At 57.3% G+C, this 17,668-nt stretch overlaps 1 protein-coding gene across 1 annotated transcript in view; it reads right to left on the bottom strand.

The window, feature by feature from the left end:
* Positions 1-7,269: 7,269 nt before the first annotated feature.
* The window catches only part of SLC1A5 (solute carrier family 1 member 5), a 12,052-nt gene continuing 1,653 nt past the window's right edge, over positions 7,270-17,668 (bottom strand). The window contains 11 exon segments of the mRNA XM_077463226.1: positions 7,270-8,328; positions 8,331-8,494; positions 14,764-14,898; positions 14,994-15,171; positions 15,174-15,187; positions 15,473-15,680; positions 15,683-15,705; positions 15,807-15,945; positions 15,948-15,972; positions 16,392-16,460; positions 16,462-16,491. Of these exon segments, the coding sequence (XP_077319352.1) occupies positions 8,273-8,328; positions 8,331-8,494; positions 14,764-14,898; positions 14,994-15,171; positions 15,174-15,187; positions 15,473-15,680; positions 15,683-15,705; positions 15,807-15,945; positions 15,948-15,972; positions 16,392-16,460; positions 16,462-16,491 (1,041 nt within the window). The 3' untranslated portion in view covers positions 7,270-8,272.

Raw genomic sequence — 17,668 nt, 5'->3', positions numbered from 1 at the left:
AAGTTGAATTTTGGTCTCCTCTGACCAGATCACCTTCTTCCACATGTTTGCTGCCCCCTCCCCCACATGGCTTCTCACAAACTACAAACAGGACTTCTTATGACTTTCTTTCTCCAATGTCTTTCTTCTTGTCACTCTTCCATAAAGGGCAGATTTGTGGAGAGACGACTAATAGTTGTCCTGTGGACAGATTCTCCCCCCTGAGCTGTGGATCTCTGCAGCTCCTCCAGAGTTACCATGGACCTCTTGGCTCTTCTCTGATGAATGCTCTCCTTGCCCGGCCCGGTCAGTTTAGGTGGACGGCCGTGTCTTGGTAGGTTTGCTGTTGTGCCCATACTCTTTCCATTTTCCGATGATGGATTGAACAGAGCTCCGTGAGATGATCAAAGCTTGGGAGATTTTATTATAACCCAACCCTGCTTTATACTTCTCCACAACTTCATCCCTGACCTGTCTGGTGTGTTCCTTGGCCTTCATGATGCTGTTTGTTCAACGAGATTCTCTAACAATCCTCTGAGGGCTTCACAGAACAGCTGTATTTATACTGAGATTACATTACACACAGGTGGACTCTATTTACTAATTAGGTGACTTCTGAAGGCGATTGGTTCCTCTAGATTGTAGTTAGGGGTATCGGAGTAAAGGGGGCGCCATACAAATGCCCCTCCCCCACACTTTTCACAGATTTATTTGTATCATTTATCATTTTCCTTCCACTTCACAATTATGTGACACTTTGTGTTGGTCCTTCACATAAAATCCCAATAAAATACATTTATGTTTTCGGTTGTAACAACATGTGGGGAATGTCGGGGGTATGAATACTTTTTCCGGCGCTGTATACGGCGTGTCGGGTATATAGAGGGGCGCTGTATATAGAGGTGATACAGAATGTGGGGGATCCATCACACACCCCGGGGGGGGGGGGGGGGGAAGCACTGCAGACGATGTATACGGCAGAGCGCGGCGTTGACCTTGGATGCTAAGAAAAGGAAAAGCCGGATCGATCCAGTTTGTAAATTGAGGAATCAGCCGCCCCGCCCCCTCGCCAAATATAGGCGGAGCCGAGCGGGCAGAAGGCTGCCGGGTCACCTCTGTGGAGGTTATATAAAGAAGTCTGGATGAGGAATGTAAACATGAGAAGAATGTTCCTCTAAATACCCCAGAGGGGGGGAGGGGGGGGGCAGCTTGTGGTGGAGACACGTGAGCTGACAATTCTTCCAGATCTGCTAAAAGCCAATATTACCATTGGGGGGATTCCTGCAGAGCTTCCACCCTCCGGGATCGCCCCTTCCTGCCGCCATGATATACCAGCACCAAGGGGGGTATGGGATTGGGGGGAGGGGGGGAATTAGGCTTGGAGAAGGGCTTATGGTATTTATGGGGGGGGGGCAGGTTTTGAAGGGTTATACTGCCCCTGGAGGAGGAGTTATAAGAGTTGTAGGTTGGGTGTAGAGGAGGGGTTCTAGGAGGGGGAGGGGTTAGGTGTAAAGAAGGTGTTAGGCATGGGGGGTCCTAGTAGGGGGAGGAGTTAGGTATAGGGGAAGGGTTCCAGGAGGGGTTAGGTGTAGAGGAAGGGTTCTGGGAGGGGGACGGGTTTGGTGTAGAGGAGGGGTTATAGGCATGGAGGAGGGATTCTGGGAGGGGGGTTAGGGGTAAAGGAGGAGGCCGGAGGGGTTCTAGGAGTTGGGAGGGGTTCTAGGCATAGAGGAGGGGTTCTAGGAGTTGGGAGGGGTTCTAGGAGTTGGGAGGGGTTCTAGGCACAGAGGAGGGGTCGGGTGTGGAGGAGGGGTTCTAGGCATAGAGGGATTATAGGAGTTGGGAGGGGTTCTAGGCACAGAGGAGGGGTTCTACGAGGTGGGAGGGGTTCTAGGAGTTGAGAGGGGTTCTAGGAGTTGGGAGGGGTTCTAGGCACAGAGGAGGGCTTCTAGGAGGGGTTGGGTGTGGAGGAGGGGTTCTAGGCATAGAGGAGGGATTCTAGGAGTTGGGAGGGGTTCTAGGCATAGAGGAGGGGTTCTAGGAGTTGGGAGGGGTTCTAGGCATAGAGGAGGGGTTCTAGGAGTTGGGAGGGGTTCTAGGCATAGAGGAGGGGTTCTACGAGGTGGGAGGGGTTCTAGGAGTTGAGAGGGGTTCTAGGAGTTGGGAGGGGTTCTAGGCACAGAGGAGGGGTTCTAGGAGTTGGGAGGGGTTCTAGGCACAGAGGAGGGGTTCTAGGAGTTGGGAGGGGTTCTAGGCACAGAGGAGGGGTTCTAGGAGGGGTCGGGTGTGGAGGAGGGGTTCTAGGCATAGAGGGATTATAGGAGTTGGGAGGGGTTCTAGGCACAGAGGAGGGGTTCTAAGAGTTGGGAGGGGTTCTAGGCATAGAGGAGGGGTTCTAGGAGTTGGGAGGGGTTCTAGGCATAGAGGAGGGGTTCTAGGAGTTGGGAGGGGTTCTAGGCATAGAGGAGGGGTTCTACAAGGTGGGAGGGGTTCTAGGAGTTGGGAGGGGTTCTAGGCATAGAGGAGGGGTTCTAGGAGTTGGGAGGGGTTCTAGGCATAGAGGAGGGGTTCTACGAGGTGGGAGGGGTTCTAGGAGTTGAGAGGGGTTCTAGGAGTTGGGAGGGGTTCTAGGCACAGAGGAGGGGTTCTACGAGGTGGGAGGGGTTCTAGGAGTTGAGAGGGGTTCTAGGAGTTGGGAGGGGTTCTAGGAGGGGTCGGTGTGGAGGAGGGGTTCTAGGCATAGAGGAGGGGTTCTAGGGGTTGGGAGGGGTTCTAGGCACAGAGGAGGGGTCGGGGGTGGAGGAGGGGTTCTAGGCATAGAGGAGGGGTTCTAGGGGTTGGGAGGGGTTCTAGGCACAGAGGAGGGGTCGGGTGTGGAGGAGGGGTTCTAGGCATAGAGGAGGGGTTCTAGGCACAGAGGAGGGGTCGGGTGTGGAGGAGGGGTTCTAGGCATAGAGGGATTATAGGATTTGGGAGGGGTTCTAGGCACAGATGAGGGGTTCTAGGAGGGGTGGGGTGTGGAGAAGGGGTTCTAGGCATAGAGGAGGGATTCTAGGAGTTGGGAGGGGTTCTAGGCATAGAGGAGGGGTTCTAGGCATAGAGGAGGGGTTCTAGGAGTTGGGAGGGGTTCTAGGCATAGAGGAGGGGTTCTAGGAGTTGGGAGGGGTTCTAGGCATAGAGGAGGGGTTCTAGGCATAGAGGAGGGGTTCTAGGAGTTGGGAGGGGTTCTAGGCATAGAGGAGGGGTTCTACAAGGTGGGAGGGGTTCTAGGAGTTGGGAGGGGTTCTAGGCATAGAGGAGGGGTTCTAGGAGTTGGGAGGGGTTCTAGGCATAGAGGAGGGGTTCTACGAGGTGGGAGGGGTTCTAGGAGTTGAGAGGGGTTCTAGGAGTTGGGAGGGGTTCTAGGCACAGAGGAGGGGTTCTACGAGGTGGGAGGGGTTCTAGGAGTTGAGAGGGGTTCTAGGAGTTGGGAGGGGTTCTAGGAGGGGTCGGTGTGGAGGAGGGGTTCTAGGCATAGAGGAGGGGTTCTAGGGGTTGGGAGGGGTTCTAGGCACAGAGGAGGGGTCGGGGGTGGAGGAGGGGTTCTAGGCATAGAGGAGGGGTTCTAGGGGTTGGGAGGGGTTCTAGGCACAGAGGAGGGGTCGGGTGTGGAGGAGGGGTTCTAGGCATAGAGGAGGGGTTCTAGGCACAGAGGAGGGGTCGGGTGTGGAGGAGGGGTTCTAGGCATAGAGGGATTATAGGATTTGGGAGGGGTTCTAGGCACAGATGAGGGGTTCTAGGAGGGGTGGGGTGTGGAGAAGGGGTTCTAGGCATAGAGGAGGGATTCTAGGAGTTGGGAGGGGTTCTAGGCATAGAGGAGGGGTTCTAGGCATAGAGGAGGGGTTCTAGGAGTTGGGAGGGGTTCTAGGCATAGAGGAGGGGTTCTAGGAGTTGGGAGGGGTTCTAGGCACAGAGGAGGGGTTCTAGGAGGGGTCGGGTGTGGAGGAGGGGTTCTAGGCATAGAGGAGGGGTTCTAGGGGTTGGGAGGGGTTCTAGGCACAGAGGAGGGGTCGGGTGTGGAGGAGGGGTTCTAGGCATAGAGGAGGGGTTCTAGGCACAGAGGAGGGGTCGGGTGTGGAGGAGGGGTTCTAGGCATAGAGGGATTATAGGAGTTGGGAGGGGTTCTAGGCACAGAGGAGGGGTTCTAGGAGGGGTCGGTGTGGAGGAGGGGTTCTAGGAGGTGGGAGGGGCTTATTAGGGTGGTGCAGTGACATCTGAAGTGGACCCTTCACCGGCCCGTGTGATGTGATTGGGGGAGGGGCCCCCTGTGGTCCGGGATTGGTCAGATCACATTGGGGGTTTATTTACTATAACCGGAGAGTGTAAAATCTTCTACATAGAAGCCAATCAGCTTTCAGGTTGTATTGCTAAAGCTTCATTGGACAAGCTGAGGGTAGAAGCTGATGGTTCCCAGGCAGAAGTGGGTCTGATTTTGCACCCTTTTATCTCCCAGACTCGGAGGAAGGATCCGCTCCTCTTTGTAGAGACAGTCGGTGTCGGGTTTTATCGGGGTGACCCAGAATATACAATGTGCTTTGCTGTCTCATATTACCCTCCAAGACGTCTGACAATAAAGTGCTGAGTGTGAGTTCTGCGCCATTCATAGACACGTGCCCAACGCCTGAAAATACCGCCTGGTGCCTTTAATTGGAGTACATGGGGGGGAGGGGTCCCTTTAATTGGAGTACATGGGGGGAGGGGGGGTCCCTTTAATTGGAGTACATGGGGGGGAGAGGGTCCCTTTAATTGGAGTACATGGGGGGGGAGGGGTCCTTTAATTGGAGTACATGGGGGGGAGGGGGGGTCCCTTTAATTGGAGTACATGGGGGGGAGGGGTCCCTTTAATTGGAGTACATGGGGGGGGTCCCTTTAATCGGTGTAAGTCACCACTGCTGAGCCACAAAATATGAGTGTTAACTGCACTTCCCACATCTGCCAGTAGGTGTCCTCAGTCTGTGTAGAAGGAGAAGTAGCACAGGGATGCGCTCCGCTCTCTCCTCCTGTCAGCGTGAACTGATCCCTGAGCTGCTTCTTCCTCTCCCAGTCTGAGCTCTGCTGTACAGGGTCACATACTCGGAGGATTGATGTAATAAAATACATTGAATTATCCTGTCTATCATAAGGGGAGTGCGGGGATCGGACGTGTGAGTGCCCCCTAAGGTCTGATGTCACACATAGACACCCTATGGAAGCTCCTCCTCCACGGGGTGAGATGATTGGTTCTTTCCCTCAGAATGGGACCATCCAACATACAGGTGGGAGGACCCAGTGATGGCCCCACCCATTTCCCCGGAGTGCCATTCAAGTGGGTGGACGCTCCCTGGAATGTAGGACACCTGTCACAGGAGTGGGCGGTCCTTTACCTGTCTGCCCCACCTCCTAACCAGCCAATAGGAAAAGGGGCGGAGTCATGTGGGCCACACTTATGATGGTGGAAGGTCATGTGTCTCCTGAAGGCACGGCCCCATGTTCTGGATACCGGCACCGCACGGGGGGGGAGGGGCTCATTCTCCGGATTCACAGCTGAAGCCGGGGGAGGAGCATGGAAGTCAGACAAGGAGAGCCGACCAATAGAAACGTGCAGAACGAGAACATTCGTTTCTTTATACAATTCGGGTTTTCAAATTCGAATCGTTTTCTAATTTCCAAAGAGAATAAAAGAGAAAAGAAAATAAAGAATAGAAACAAAATAGATATAAAAAAAACAAAAATTTCAGAATTTTGAATAGAAATAATATAATCTTCTTCTTCCTACTCAACACAAATTGATATCTGAACTTTGGGAAATGTTGATATTATTTCTATTCTTTTGTTTCCAATTCTTTTTTCTTCTCTTTCTGTATTCAGATTTAGTTGTTTTTGTAATTTGAATTTCAGAAGAAGATTATATTCTATTCACATTTCTTTGTTGTTATTCTATTCATTTTTATTCTTTTATTTCCTGTTATGTTTTTTTTTCTATTTTATTCCTTTGGAAAAACGATTCAAATTCGCAAACCAAGTTGAATGGATTCTAAATCCCGTCCAATTATTTTTTTGTGCTTTCGGATTGGATGATATTCGGTAGGGTGTAAATCAGAAATTCAAATACATCCGAATTTCCGAAAATAGAAAATTTCTTCACATTTCAATTCGGGAATGAAGCAAACTGCACTTGTCTACTGACCAATCACGGCCCGGATTTCTAAACTATGATGTCACACACATGCAAAATAAAAAAAACAAAAAAAAACCCTTCATATAGATCAGCCTCTGGCAGCGGCATATTTCATGTTTTCTTCCAGTAAGCCCCGCCCAGGACGACGGGGGCGCTTCTTGTAGATTTTGGCGGTCCAATCACAGACTCCGCACACTCAAAATCTTTCCTGACCTTTATTTCTAATTGAAGCTCTTAGCATGGAAGCGCCCATCACCCGGCACAGCGCAGGTCTGAGGAGCGTTGTGTGTGCCCCGGCCGTACGGACTGCGATGTGAAGGTCACATAATGAGTAACAGAATGTCCTATGTACATAGAATAAATATCACACGATCACAGGGGGGGGGGGGGAGGGGGGGGGGCACACGCAGCCCGCGGGCCCCGAGACGTACAACACAGCCACCTACACAGCGTGCGCCCACACCCACACGCAGCCTTCACCCGCAGACCAGAGATGGACGCACGCAGCCTTCACTCACACTCCAGTCTGGGGCAAAGCGCTCACATGCAGCCTTCAGTTACACCTGGGCTGGGCAGACACCAACACGCAGCCTTCAGTTACATTTGGGCTAGGCACAGACACAGCCTTCAGTTGCACTCCAGCCCAAAGCCAAGTACTCACTCGCAGCCTCCAGTTACACCTGGGCTGGGCACAGAAGCAGCCTCCAGTTACACCTGGGCTGGGCACAGAAGCAGCCTCCAGTTACACCTGGGCTGGGCACAAAAGCAGCCTCCAGTTACACCTGGGCTGGGCACAGAAGCAGCCTCCAGTTACACCTGGGCTGGGCACAGAAGCAGCCTCCAGTTACACCTGGGCTGGGCACACACGCAGCCTCCAGTTACACCTGGGCTGGGCACACACGCAGCCTCCAGTTACACCTGGGCTGGGCACACACGCAGCCTCCAGTTACACCTGGGCTGGGCACACACGCAGCCTCCAGTTACACCTGGGCTGGGCACACACGCAGCCTCCAGTTACACCTGGGCTGGGCACACACGCAGCCTCCAGTTACACCTGGGCTGGGCACACACGCAGCCTCCAGTTACACTGGGCTGGGCACACACGCAGCCTCCAGTTACACCTGGGCTGGGCACACACGCAGCCTCCAGTTACACCTGGGCTGGGCTCAGACGCAGCCTCCAGTTACACCTGGGCTGGGCTCAGACGCAGCCTCCAGTTACACCTGGGCTGGGCACAGACGCAGCCTCCAGTTACACCTGGGCTGCGCACAGACGCAGCCTCCAGTTACACCTGGGCTGGGCACAGAAGCAGCCTCCAGTTACACCTGGGCTGGGCACAGACGCAGCCTCCAGTTACACCTGGGCTGGGCACAGACGCAGCCTCCAGTTACACCTGGGCTGGGCACAGACGCAGCCTCCAGTTACACCTGGGCTGGGCACAGACGCTCACGTGCAGCCTTCAGTTACTCTCTGGTCCAGACACAGGTGCTCATATGCAGCCTTCAGTTACACTCCAGCCTGGAGACAAATACACACGCACACTGCGGGCGGCTCTCTGTAGAACGCACCGTCTCAGAATTTGGTCCTCTGCTGGTGCAGCATGTAATAACACATCACCGTCCATCCACAATAAAATTACAGACACACCCACCGGGCACACCCGGCGCGCACTCACACCCACCGGGCACACCCGGCAAACTCACACCCACCGGGCACACCCGGCAACTCACACCCACCGGGCACACCCGGCAACTCACACCCACCGGGCACACCCGGCAACTCACACCCACCGGGCACACCCGGCGCTCACACACAGAGGCGGGCTGTAGGCAGGAAGCCCACTCCTTGCAGCATGAGGCGGCGGGATCAGATCCCGCTGTAAGACAGAGAAGGTTCTGGAATCTGGAGGTAATCCGAGTGCCCTGATTGGAGAAGGTACCTTATTGCCCCGAACATACAGCATAAGTTACAGTTCACGTAAAAAAAATAATATTAATATAAAAAAAAATAATTAAAATCCCCCCCCCCACAGTCTGCACAATGTCCTGCGGGTCGCGTCAGACCGAGCGCAAAACGTCACCGCACAACAACAACAGTCTACATGATGGATTCCTTCTCCATGGGGGTGGCCCCGTCCACTAGCACTTGGGGGTTTTTAATAACGGGTCTCCTTCGGGCTGATTTTCTGGGTCCAGCACTTTGACCGCCGTCAGGTCCACCGCGTCTCCGCTTTTCTCCGCCATCCGGTCGCTGTACACCTGGAGGATCCCGGCGCCAAAGGCGTCACCTTCTACGTTCAGAATTGTGCATGTGCGGTCCCTGGAAGAGAAGCAGCCAAAGTCATACAAGAGCGCCAACAACATGACCCCGCCCACCATACAAGAGCGCCAACATGACCCCGCCCACCATACAAGAGCGCCAACATGACCCCGCCCACCCCATGTCATACAAGAGCGCCAACATCACCCCGCCCTACAAGAGCGCCAACAACATGACCCCGCCATACAAGAGCGCCAACATGACCCCGCCCCGCCATACAAGAGCGCCAACATGACCCCGCCCCGCCATACAAGAGCGCCAACATCACCCCGCCCCGCCATACAAGAGCGCCAACATGACCCCCGCCCCGCCATATAAGAGCGCCAACATGACCCCGCCCCGCCATACAAGAGCGCCAACATGACCCCGCCCCGCCATACAAGAGCGCCAACATGACCCCGCCCCGCCATACAAGAGCGCCAACATGACCCCGCCCCCGCCATACAAGAGCGCCAACATGACCCCGCCCCGCCATACAAGAGCGCCAACATGACCCCGCCCCGCCATACAAGAGCGCCAACATCACCCCGCCCACCCCATGTCATACAAGAGCGTCAACATGACCCTGCCCATCATACAAGAGCGCCAACATGACCCCGCCCACCATACAAGAGTGCCAAATGAGTCAATGACCTGCATTCACCATTGACAAGGGGGGGAGGGGGAATAGGCATGGGACCCCATCTGCTGCCTACTAGATGCAGGGGTAAGAGGCATGATACCCCATCCCCAGGTACTCATCCGCCATGACCAGACTTGTGTAAGAATCGGAGTATGTATTATAGTACTGCCGGATTTGCTATTGGACTTTGTAGACAAATGGAGCCACAATGACAGTTTATGGATGTGGGATATCAATCTCTGCATTGGCTGGAGGGGTGTGGAGGTTTTCTATTGGTTGAACTGGTGTCGTTTTTGACCCAATTATTATACTTGATGAATTCTTATTGGAGGAGGAAGTAGGGGGCGGAGACGGGCGGAGAACTTCCTATAAGCAAATGATCTGCTCCGTTCTTTCCCAGATTTCCGGATCCCAACAGAGTCCATGAATGTCATAACAGAGTCCTCCCCTCTGAGCTTCTCCTTCCCATCTTCCCAAGCATAGAGACTAGGGGGCGTCAAGTTCAATTTTATTGGTTGCTTGCCAAAGGGCCCAGTCCTATCTGTAAGGATAGACGTCTAGAGCCGAGCCCCCCGCAAGGTCAAGAGTGTCCCACCCTCCCTGCCAGCACAGCGTACCCCCCCCTTTACTTTGTGATACTGCTAAGAAGAAGCCGGGGAACTGGAAAGCATAAAGTGCAGAGTCTGGAGGAGGGCTGGGGGCCTCCTGCCACAGTCTGCTAAATGCAGGAGACCAGGGGAGAGGAGGGCATGCTGCAGAGAGGTCCAGGATCTGTAAGAGGAGTTCTATCCTCCTCTCTGCTGCGGAGACAAGGTGGGGGTGGAAACGAGAGGGATGTTGCAGTTGCACAGATAAGTGCAGGATCTGGCAGAGGAGTCCTGTCCTCTCTGCTGTGACAAGATGGGGGGGGGGTGTTACAAAACTCCTCCGTAGTGTCACCTTCCTCCCTTCTACATACTGCAGGTGAGCCGGGGATCTTCTCCCTGTCCCCCCACTATATGGCAGTGAGCCGGGGGATCTTCCCCCTGCCCCCCACTATATGGCAGTGAGCCGGGAATCTTCTCCCTGTCCCCCCACTATATGGCAGTGAGCCGGGGGATCTTCTCCCTGTCCCCCCACTATATGGCAGTGAGCCGGGGATCTTCTCCCTGTCCCCCCACTATATGGCAGTGAGCCGGGGATCTTCTCCCTGTCCCCCCACTATATGGCAGTGAGCCGGGGATCTTCTCCCTGTCCCCCCACTATATGGCAGTGAGCCGGGGATCTTCTCCCTGTCCCCCCACTATATGGCAGTGAGCCGGGGATCTTCTCCCTGTCCCCCCCACTATATGGCAGTGAGCCGGGGATCTTCTCCCTGTCCCCCCACTATATGGCAGTGAGCCGGGGATCTTCTCCCTGTCCCCCCACTATATGGCAGTGAGCCGGGGATCTTCTCCCTGTCCCCCCCACTATATGGCAGTGAGCCGGGGATCTTCACCCTGCCCCCCCCCACTATATGGCAGTGAGCCGGGGATCTTCACCCTGCCCCCCCACTATATGGCAGTGAGCCGGGGGACCTCCTCCCTGTCCCCCCCCCACTATATGGCAGTGAGCCGGGGATCTTCTCCCTGTCCCCCCCCACTATATGGCAGTGAGCCGGGGATCTTCACCCTGCCCCCCACTATATGGCAGTGAGCCGGGGATCTTCACCCTGCCCCCCACTATATGGCAGTGAGCCGGGGATCTTCTCCCTGTCCTCCCCCCACTATATGGCAGTGAGCCGGGGATCTTCTCCCTGTCCCCCCACTATATGGCAGTGAGCCGGGGATCTTCTCCCTGCCCCCCCCCACTATATGGCAGTGAGCGGAGGATCTTCTCCCTGTCCCCCCATATGGCAGTGAGCCGGGGGATCTTCTCCCTGCCCCCCACTATATGGCAGTGAGCCGGGGATCTTCTCCCTGCCCCCACTATATGGCAGTGAGCCGGGGATCTTCTCCCTGTCCCCCCCCCCCCCCACTATATGGCAGTGAGCCGGGGATCTTCTCCCTGTCCCCCCCCCCCCACTATATGGCAGTGAGCCGGGGATCTTCTCCCTGTCCCCCATATGGCAGTGAGCCGGGGATCTTCTCCCTGCCCCCCCACTATATGGCAGTGAGCCGGGGATCTTCTCCCTGCCCCCCCACTATATGGCAGTGAGCCGGGGATCTTCTCCCTGCCCCCCCACTATATGGCAGTGAGCCGGGGATCTTCTCCCTGTCCCCCCATATGGCAGTGAGCCGGGGATCTTCTCCCTGTCCCCCCACTATATGGCAGTGAGCCGGGGATCTTCTCCCTGTCCCCCCACTATATGGCAGTGAGCCGGGGATCTTCTCCCTGTCCCCCCACTATATGGCAGTGAGCCGGGGATCTTCTCCCTGCCCCCCCACTATATGGCAGTGAGCCGGGGATCTTCTCCCTGTCCCCCCCACTATATGGCAGTGAGCCGGGGATCTTCTCCCTGTCCCCCCACTATATGGCAGTGAGCCGGGGATCTTCTCCCTGCCCCCCCACTATATGGCAGTGAGCCGGGGATCTTCTCCCTGTCCCCCCACTATATGGCAGTGAGCCGGGGATCTTCTCCCTGTCCCCCCACTATATGGCAGTGAGCCGGGGATCTTCTCCCTGTCCCCCCACTATATGGCAGTGAGCCGGGGGCTCTTCTCCCTGTCCCCCCACTATATGGCAGTGAGCCGGGATCTTCTCCCTGTCCCCCCACTATATGGCAGTGAGCCGGGGATCTTCTCCCTGTCCCCCCCACTATATGGCAGTGAGCCGGGGGATCTTCTCCCTGCCCCCCCCCCACTATATGGCAGTGAGCCGGGGGATCTTCTCCCTGCCCCCCCACTATATGGCAGTGAGCCGGGGATCTTCTCCCTGTCCCCCCATATGGCAGTGAGCCGGGGATCTTCTCCCTGCCCCCCCACTATATGGCAGTGAGTCGGGGATCTTCTCCCTGCCCCCCCACTATATGGCAGTGAGCCGGGGATCTTCTCCCTGCCCCCCCACTATATGGCAGTGAGCCGGGGATCTTCTCCCTGTCCCCCCATATGGCAGTGAGCCGGGGATCTTCTCCCTGTCCCCCCACTATATGGCAGTGAGCCGGGGATCTTCTCCCTGTCCCCCCACTATATGGCAGTGAGCCGGGGATCTTCTCCCTGTCCCCCCACTATATGGCAGTGAGCCGGGGATCTTCTCCCTGCCCCCCCACTATATGGCAGTGAGCCGGGGATCTTCTCCCTGCCCCCCCACTATATGGCAGTGAGCCGGGGATCTTCTCCCTGTCCCCCCACTATATGGCAGTGAGCCGGGGATCTTCTCCCTGTCCCCCCACTATATGGCAGTGAGCCGGGGATCTTCTCCCTGCCCCCCCCCACTATATGGCAGTGAGCCGGGGATCTTCTCCCTGCCTCCCACTATATGGCAGTGAGCCGGGGATCTTCTCCCTGCCCCCCCACTATATGGCAGTGAGCCGGGGATCTTCTCCCTGCCCCCCCACTATATGGCAGTGAGCCGGGGATCTTCTCCCTGCCCCCCCCCCCACTATATGGCAGTGAGCCGGGGATCTTCTCCCTGCCCCCCCCCCACTATATGGCAGTGAGCCGGGGATCTTCTCCCTGCCCCCCCCCCCCCCACTATATGGCAGTGAGCCGGGGATCTTCTCCCTGTCCCCCCACTATATGGCAGTGAGCCGGGGATCTTCTCCCTGTCCCCCCCACTATATGGCAGTGAGCCGGGGATCTTCTCCCTGCCCCCCCCCCCCACTATATGGCAGTGAGCCGGGGATCTTCTCCCTGCCCCCCCCACTATATGGCAGTGAGCCGGTCACTTTTTGCGGTCAGGGGAAATGGTCATTCCACCAAATCATCATCACATAGGGAGCTGCATGGACTGTGTTCCTGCCCCACACACCGATCCCGGGGAAGGGTACATTCTAGGGCTGTAATCCAGTTCTGCACACTCTGGAGCTGGGACGTGTTCTGCGCAGGAGGTCAGCCAGCTCCATAACAAGCAACCACCACACTTCAGGTGACCTCTGACCCCTGCAGTCCTCCTCGGGGGGAGGGGAGCCTGAACTGTTCTAATATTTGGATCTCATACAGGCTGAGCTGTGATTGCTCTTCTCAGGTTATATTCAGAGGTAGCACAGAAAAAGTCGGAGCCCAGGCTTATCTGCAGACTAATGGAGCCCATCCCCCACCGGTTATCGGAGGGTTCTCGTCACACCCGGGCGTTTCCAAACAAACGACAGACATTCAAATAGAGAACAGGAGAAGGTTGTGTGCGATCTGCAGGCTCCACCCCCAACATGGCCGCCAAACCACGAGACCCAATCTGCCCCGCATCAGAAGAGTCTTATTGAAGGACTCTGGTGACAGGAGACTGGTGTGATTGGGGGGGGGGGGGGGGGGGGGGCTCCTCGGTTGTCTGCATTGCTCCAGGCTCAGTTTCCCCATTGAAAAGTAACATATACAACAAGGGGGGGGGGTGGACTGGTGGCCTCCATCTCCCTAGAATTCCTCATTCCTGGGGGGGGGGGGGGGGGGGGGGGGATGTATAAATCTGACAAGCCAACTGTCCAATCAATTCCACTCAAGGCTCAGCTTTCAGAAAATGTATCATGTTTGGGGTTTAACTAATCCTCAGGCCTAAAAAATATTATTATTTTTTTTTTAAATGTGTGCAAAACCAGTTCTGGCAGTGAAAGGGTAAAAAGGCACCGAATAAAGGTTGATGAAGGGCTCTCCCGTCCCCCCTCCATGGAACGCGTTTTGATGGAAGTCATTAAGCTGTAGATTTAGTCCAGGATCTCACCGACCTGGCACCGCTCTACAGCGTCATATCCGACCTCCATGTGACTTCAATGAGCAGGAGCCGACCATACCAGTCTGGTATGAAGACGACGACGACCCCCCCCCCACCCCCTCGGCAGGAGAGGAAGAACGACCCCCCCCCCCCCTCGGCAGAGCGAGAGGAAGACGACCCCCCCCCCCCCTCGGCAGAGCGAGAGGAAGACAAATCCCCCCCCCTCGGCAGAGCGAGAGGAAGACGACCCCCCCCCCCCTCGGCAGAGCGAGAGGAAGACGACCCCCCCCCCTCGGCAGAGCGAGAGGAAGACGACCCCCCCCCCCCTCGGCAGAGCGAGAGGAAGACAAAATCCCCCCCCCTCCCCCTTGGCAGAATGAGAGCATTTGGCCACAAGGAAACCCGAGGATGGAGGAGACCGTTTATCACAATGACTTATTTTTCCCCTTCAAGTTCTCTTCTCAGGATGACACAATCAGATTTCCCTCAGCGCCGGTCACCCTTCCCTAGGATTATTTTCCTCGTCTGTTCCCGGACACGTCAGTGAAGGTCATGTGATAAAGCTGCACCAATCACTTTACATGCTACAGTTTGGCACGTCTACCACCCACAACCTTCACCGCATTCCACTTCTAACGCTGCCCCTGAGGAAGAAATGCCCCTCCTCATCAGGGGCAGAGCTGGGAGAGAATGTAGACCAATACAAACACAGGAAAGAGATTCCTAGACCAATCAGAACATGGGAAAGTCTATGTAGACCACAAGCTCAGGAAATATAAAATTGGCAGCCGACGCACTAAACGGGAGGAGAATGACGGATACTCACACCAACCAATCCACAGCCAGGATGAGGGAAATGTCGTTGGTCGGAAGTCCCACCGCCTCCAGGATAATCGCCAGGGTCAGCACCCCTCCGGCAGGAATCCCAGCTGCCCCCACACTGGATGCCGTGGCTGTAACCCTACAATGGGGGGGGGGGGGGGAAGAGAGACACAGAATTATTGGGGAGCCCCCGGGACACAGAGGCTGGGACTACGGAGATGGCGGGGCACTTACAGGATGGTGATGATGGAGATGAAGTCCAGCGGACGGTTATTGAGCTGAGCGATAAAAACGGCTGCCACACACTGGAATAAGGCGGCGCCGTCCATGTTCACCGTGGCGCCAATGGGGAGGATGAACCTGCTGATCTGCTTGGACACTCCATTCTTCTCCTCGACGCATTTCATCATCAGGGAAGTGTGGCAGAGCTGGGAGAAAATGTAGACCAATCAGAAGACAGACAAAAAGGGGGCGGAGACCAAGCAAGGAAAGGGGGCGGAGACCAAGCAAGGAAAAGGGGGCGGAGACAAGCAAGGAAAAGGGGGCGGAGACCAAGCAAGGAAAAGGGGGCGGAGACCAAGCAAGGAAAAGGGGGCGGAGACCAAGCAAGGAAAAGGGGGCGGAGACCAAGCAAGACAGGAAAAGGCTACTGGTGTGTAGAGTTCACAAGTCATCCCCCCCCCATTAGCTCACCATGGCCAAGGTCCTCTTACCTGGAGGAAGTGCCGAACGCCGTGGCCAGAGCGCTCACGATGCCCCACAGGAAGCGGTAGGGGTTCTTTCTGGTGACGGCGAAGTATATGAGCGGCAGGACGATGAGCCCGTGGATGGCGTGGCCCACAATGCAGCAGCAGATGTACTTCCCCAGACTGGTGAAAAGTAAGACAACGTTTTCCATCTCCACAATCTTCCCGGCCACAGGAACATGATACCCACCGGGGCGTACCTGAGGAGGGAGGAGGAGGAGGAGGAGGAGGAGGAGGACAACAAAATCAGATCTCTGGAGGAGTTCAGCGGTTACACACAAGATGCAGACGGGACACTCACCACATGATCCACGCCACCAGCACCATGGTGGCCTCATTGAAGGAGTTGAAGAACTTGATGAGGATTTCTCCCTCAGGGCCCAACTTCCTGAGAGCCACTCCGAAGACGATGGCGAAGACCACCAGACCCAAAATGTTCATCCTTCCACCTCCTTCCCATAAGGAACCTGGAGGCCAACACAAGGGTGAGAAACCAGGGACAACATAGTATACCAGAGACCCCTCCCCCATCCCACCATGTTCACCCCTTCCTTCCTGGAGGACAAGAGAGCAGTCAGGACAGAGGCCACCAGAGGTATGCGAAGCGGGGTCCCCGGGAAGGAGAGATACGGGTGAGGCTGAGAGGGGCATTTACAGAGACACCGGGTGAGGGGCGCAGGCAGGAGAGAACTGGAAACCGCATAGGAAGGCGACCTAAGAACTACAAGTCCCATGAGGCACTGCAAGACTGACAGCCACAGGGAGGAGTCAGAGGAATGATGGGATTTGTAGTCTCACCACAGCTGGTGTGAGAAGGTTGCCTATCCCTGATAGTGACAGAACGGCGTGGGCGGGGTATATAGACATGGGAAGGGGCAGAACTCACCTTGATGACCCTCAGGTCGGTGATGGAGGACAAATCAGTCACATCCGACGCATTTGTAGTGTTTTTATTCCTCCGGTTCCAATCTATAGAATGTGGCGTACTGCAAGAGAAACATTCCGTTATCACCACCGTACCCGCACCTCCCCCCGCCAGACCCCCACCCACCCCCCGCACCACCCACCCCCCGCCAGACCCGCACCACTCACCCCCCCGCCAGACCCACACCGCACCACTCACCCCCCCGCCAGACCCGCACCGCCCACCCACCCCCGCCAGACCCGCACCGCCACCCAACCCCCCCCGCCAGACCCGCACCGCACCACCCACCCCCCGCCAGACCCGCACCGCACCACCCACCCCCCCGCCAGACCCCGCACCACCCACTCACCCCCCGCCAGACCCGCACCGCACCACTCACCCCCCCGCCAGACACGCACCGCACCACCCACCCCCGCACCACCCACCCCCCGCCAGACCCGCACCACTCACCCCCCCGCCAGACCCGCACCGCACCACTCACCCCCCCGCCAGACCCGCACCGCACCACCCACCCCCCGCCAGACCCCGCACCGCACACCACCCCCCCGCCAGACCCGCACCGCCACCACCCACCCCCCCCAGACCCGCACCGCACCACCCACCCCCCCGCCAGACCCGCACCACCCACTCACCCCCCGCCAGACCCGCACCGCACCGCACCACTCACCCCCCCGCCAGACACGCACCGCACCACTCACCCACCGCCAGACCCGCACCGCACCACTCACCCCCCCCCCCCGCCAGACAGCACCGCACCACTCACCCCCCGCCAGACAGCACCGCACCACTCACCCCCCCGCCAGACACGCACCGCACCACCCACCCCCGCCCCACCCACTCACCCCCCGCCAGACCGCACCGCACCACTCACCCCCCGCCAGACCCGCACCGCACCACTCACCCCCCGCCAGACCCGCACCACTCACCCCCCCCGCAGACCCGCACCACTCACCCCCCCGCCAGACCCGCACCACTCACCCCCCCCGCCAGACCCGCACCACTCACCCCCCGCGCCAGACCCGCACCACTCACCCCCCCCGCCAGACCGCACCACTCACCCCCCGCCAGACCCGCACCACTCACCCCCCCGCCAGACCGCACCACTCACCCCCGCCAGAGCCGCACCGCACCACTCACCCCCCGCCAGAGCCGCACCGCACCACTCACCCCCGCCAGAGCCGCACCGCACCACTCACCCCCCGCCAGAGCCGCACCCGCACCACTCACCCCCCGCCAGA

The sequence above is a fragment of the Lithobates pipiens genome, unplaced genomic scaffold (genome assembly GCF_037356315.1).
Source record: "Lithobates pipiens isolate NorthernLeopardFrog02 unplaced genomic scaffold, aLitPip1_a1.2 Scaffold_3, whole genome shotgun sequence".
Lineage (NCBI taxonomy): Eukaryota > Metazoa > Chordata > Amphibia > Anura > Ranidae > Lithobates > Lithobates pipiens.
The sequence above is the reverse complement of the archived record's forward strand: the minus strand, read 5'-3'. Positions and strand labels throughout refer to the sequence as shown.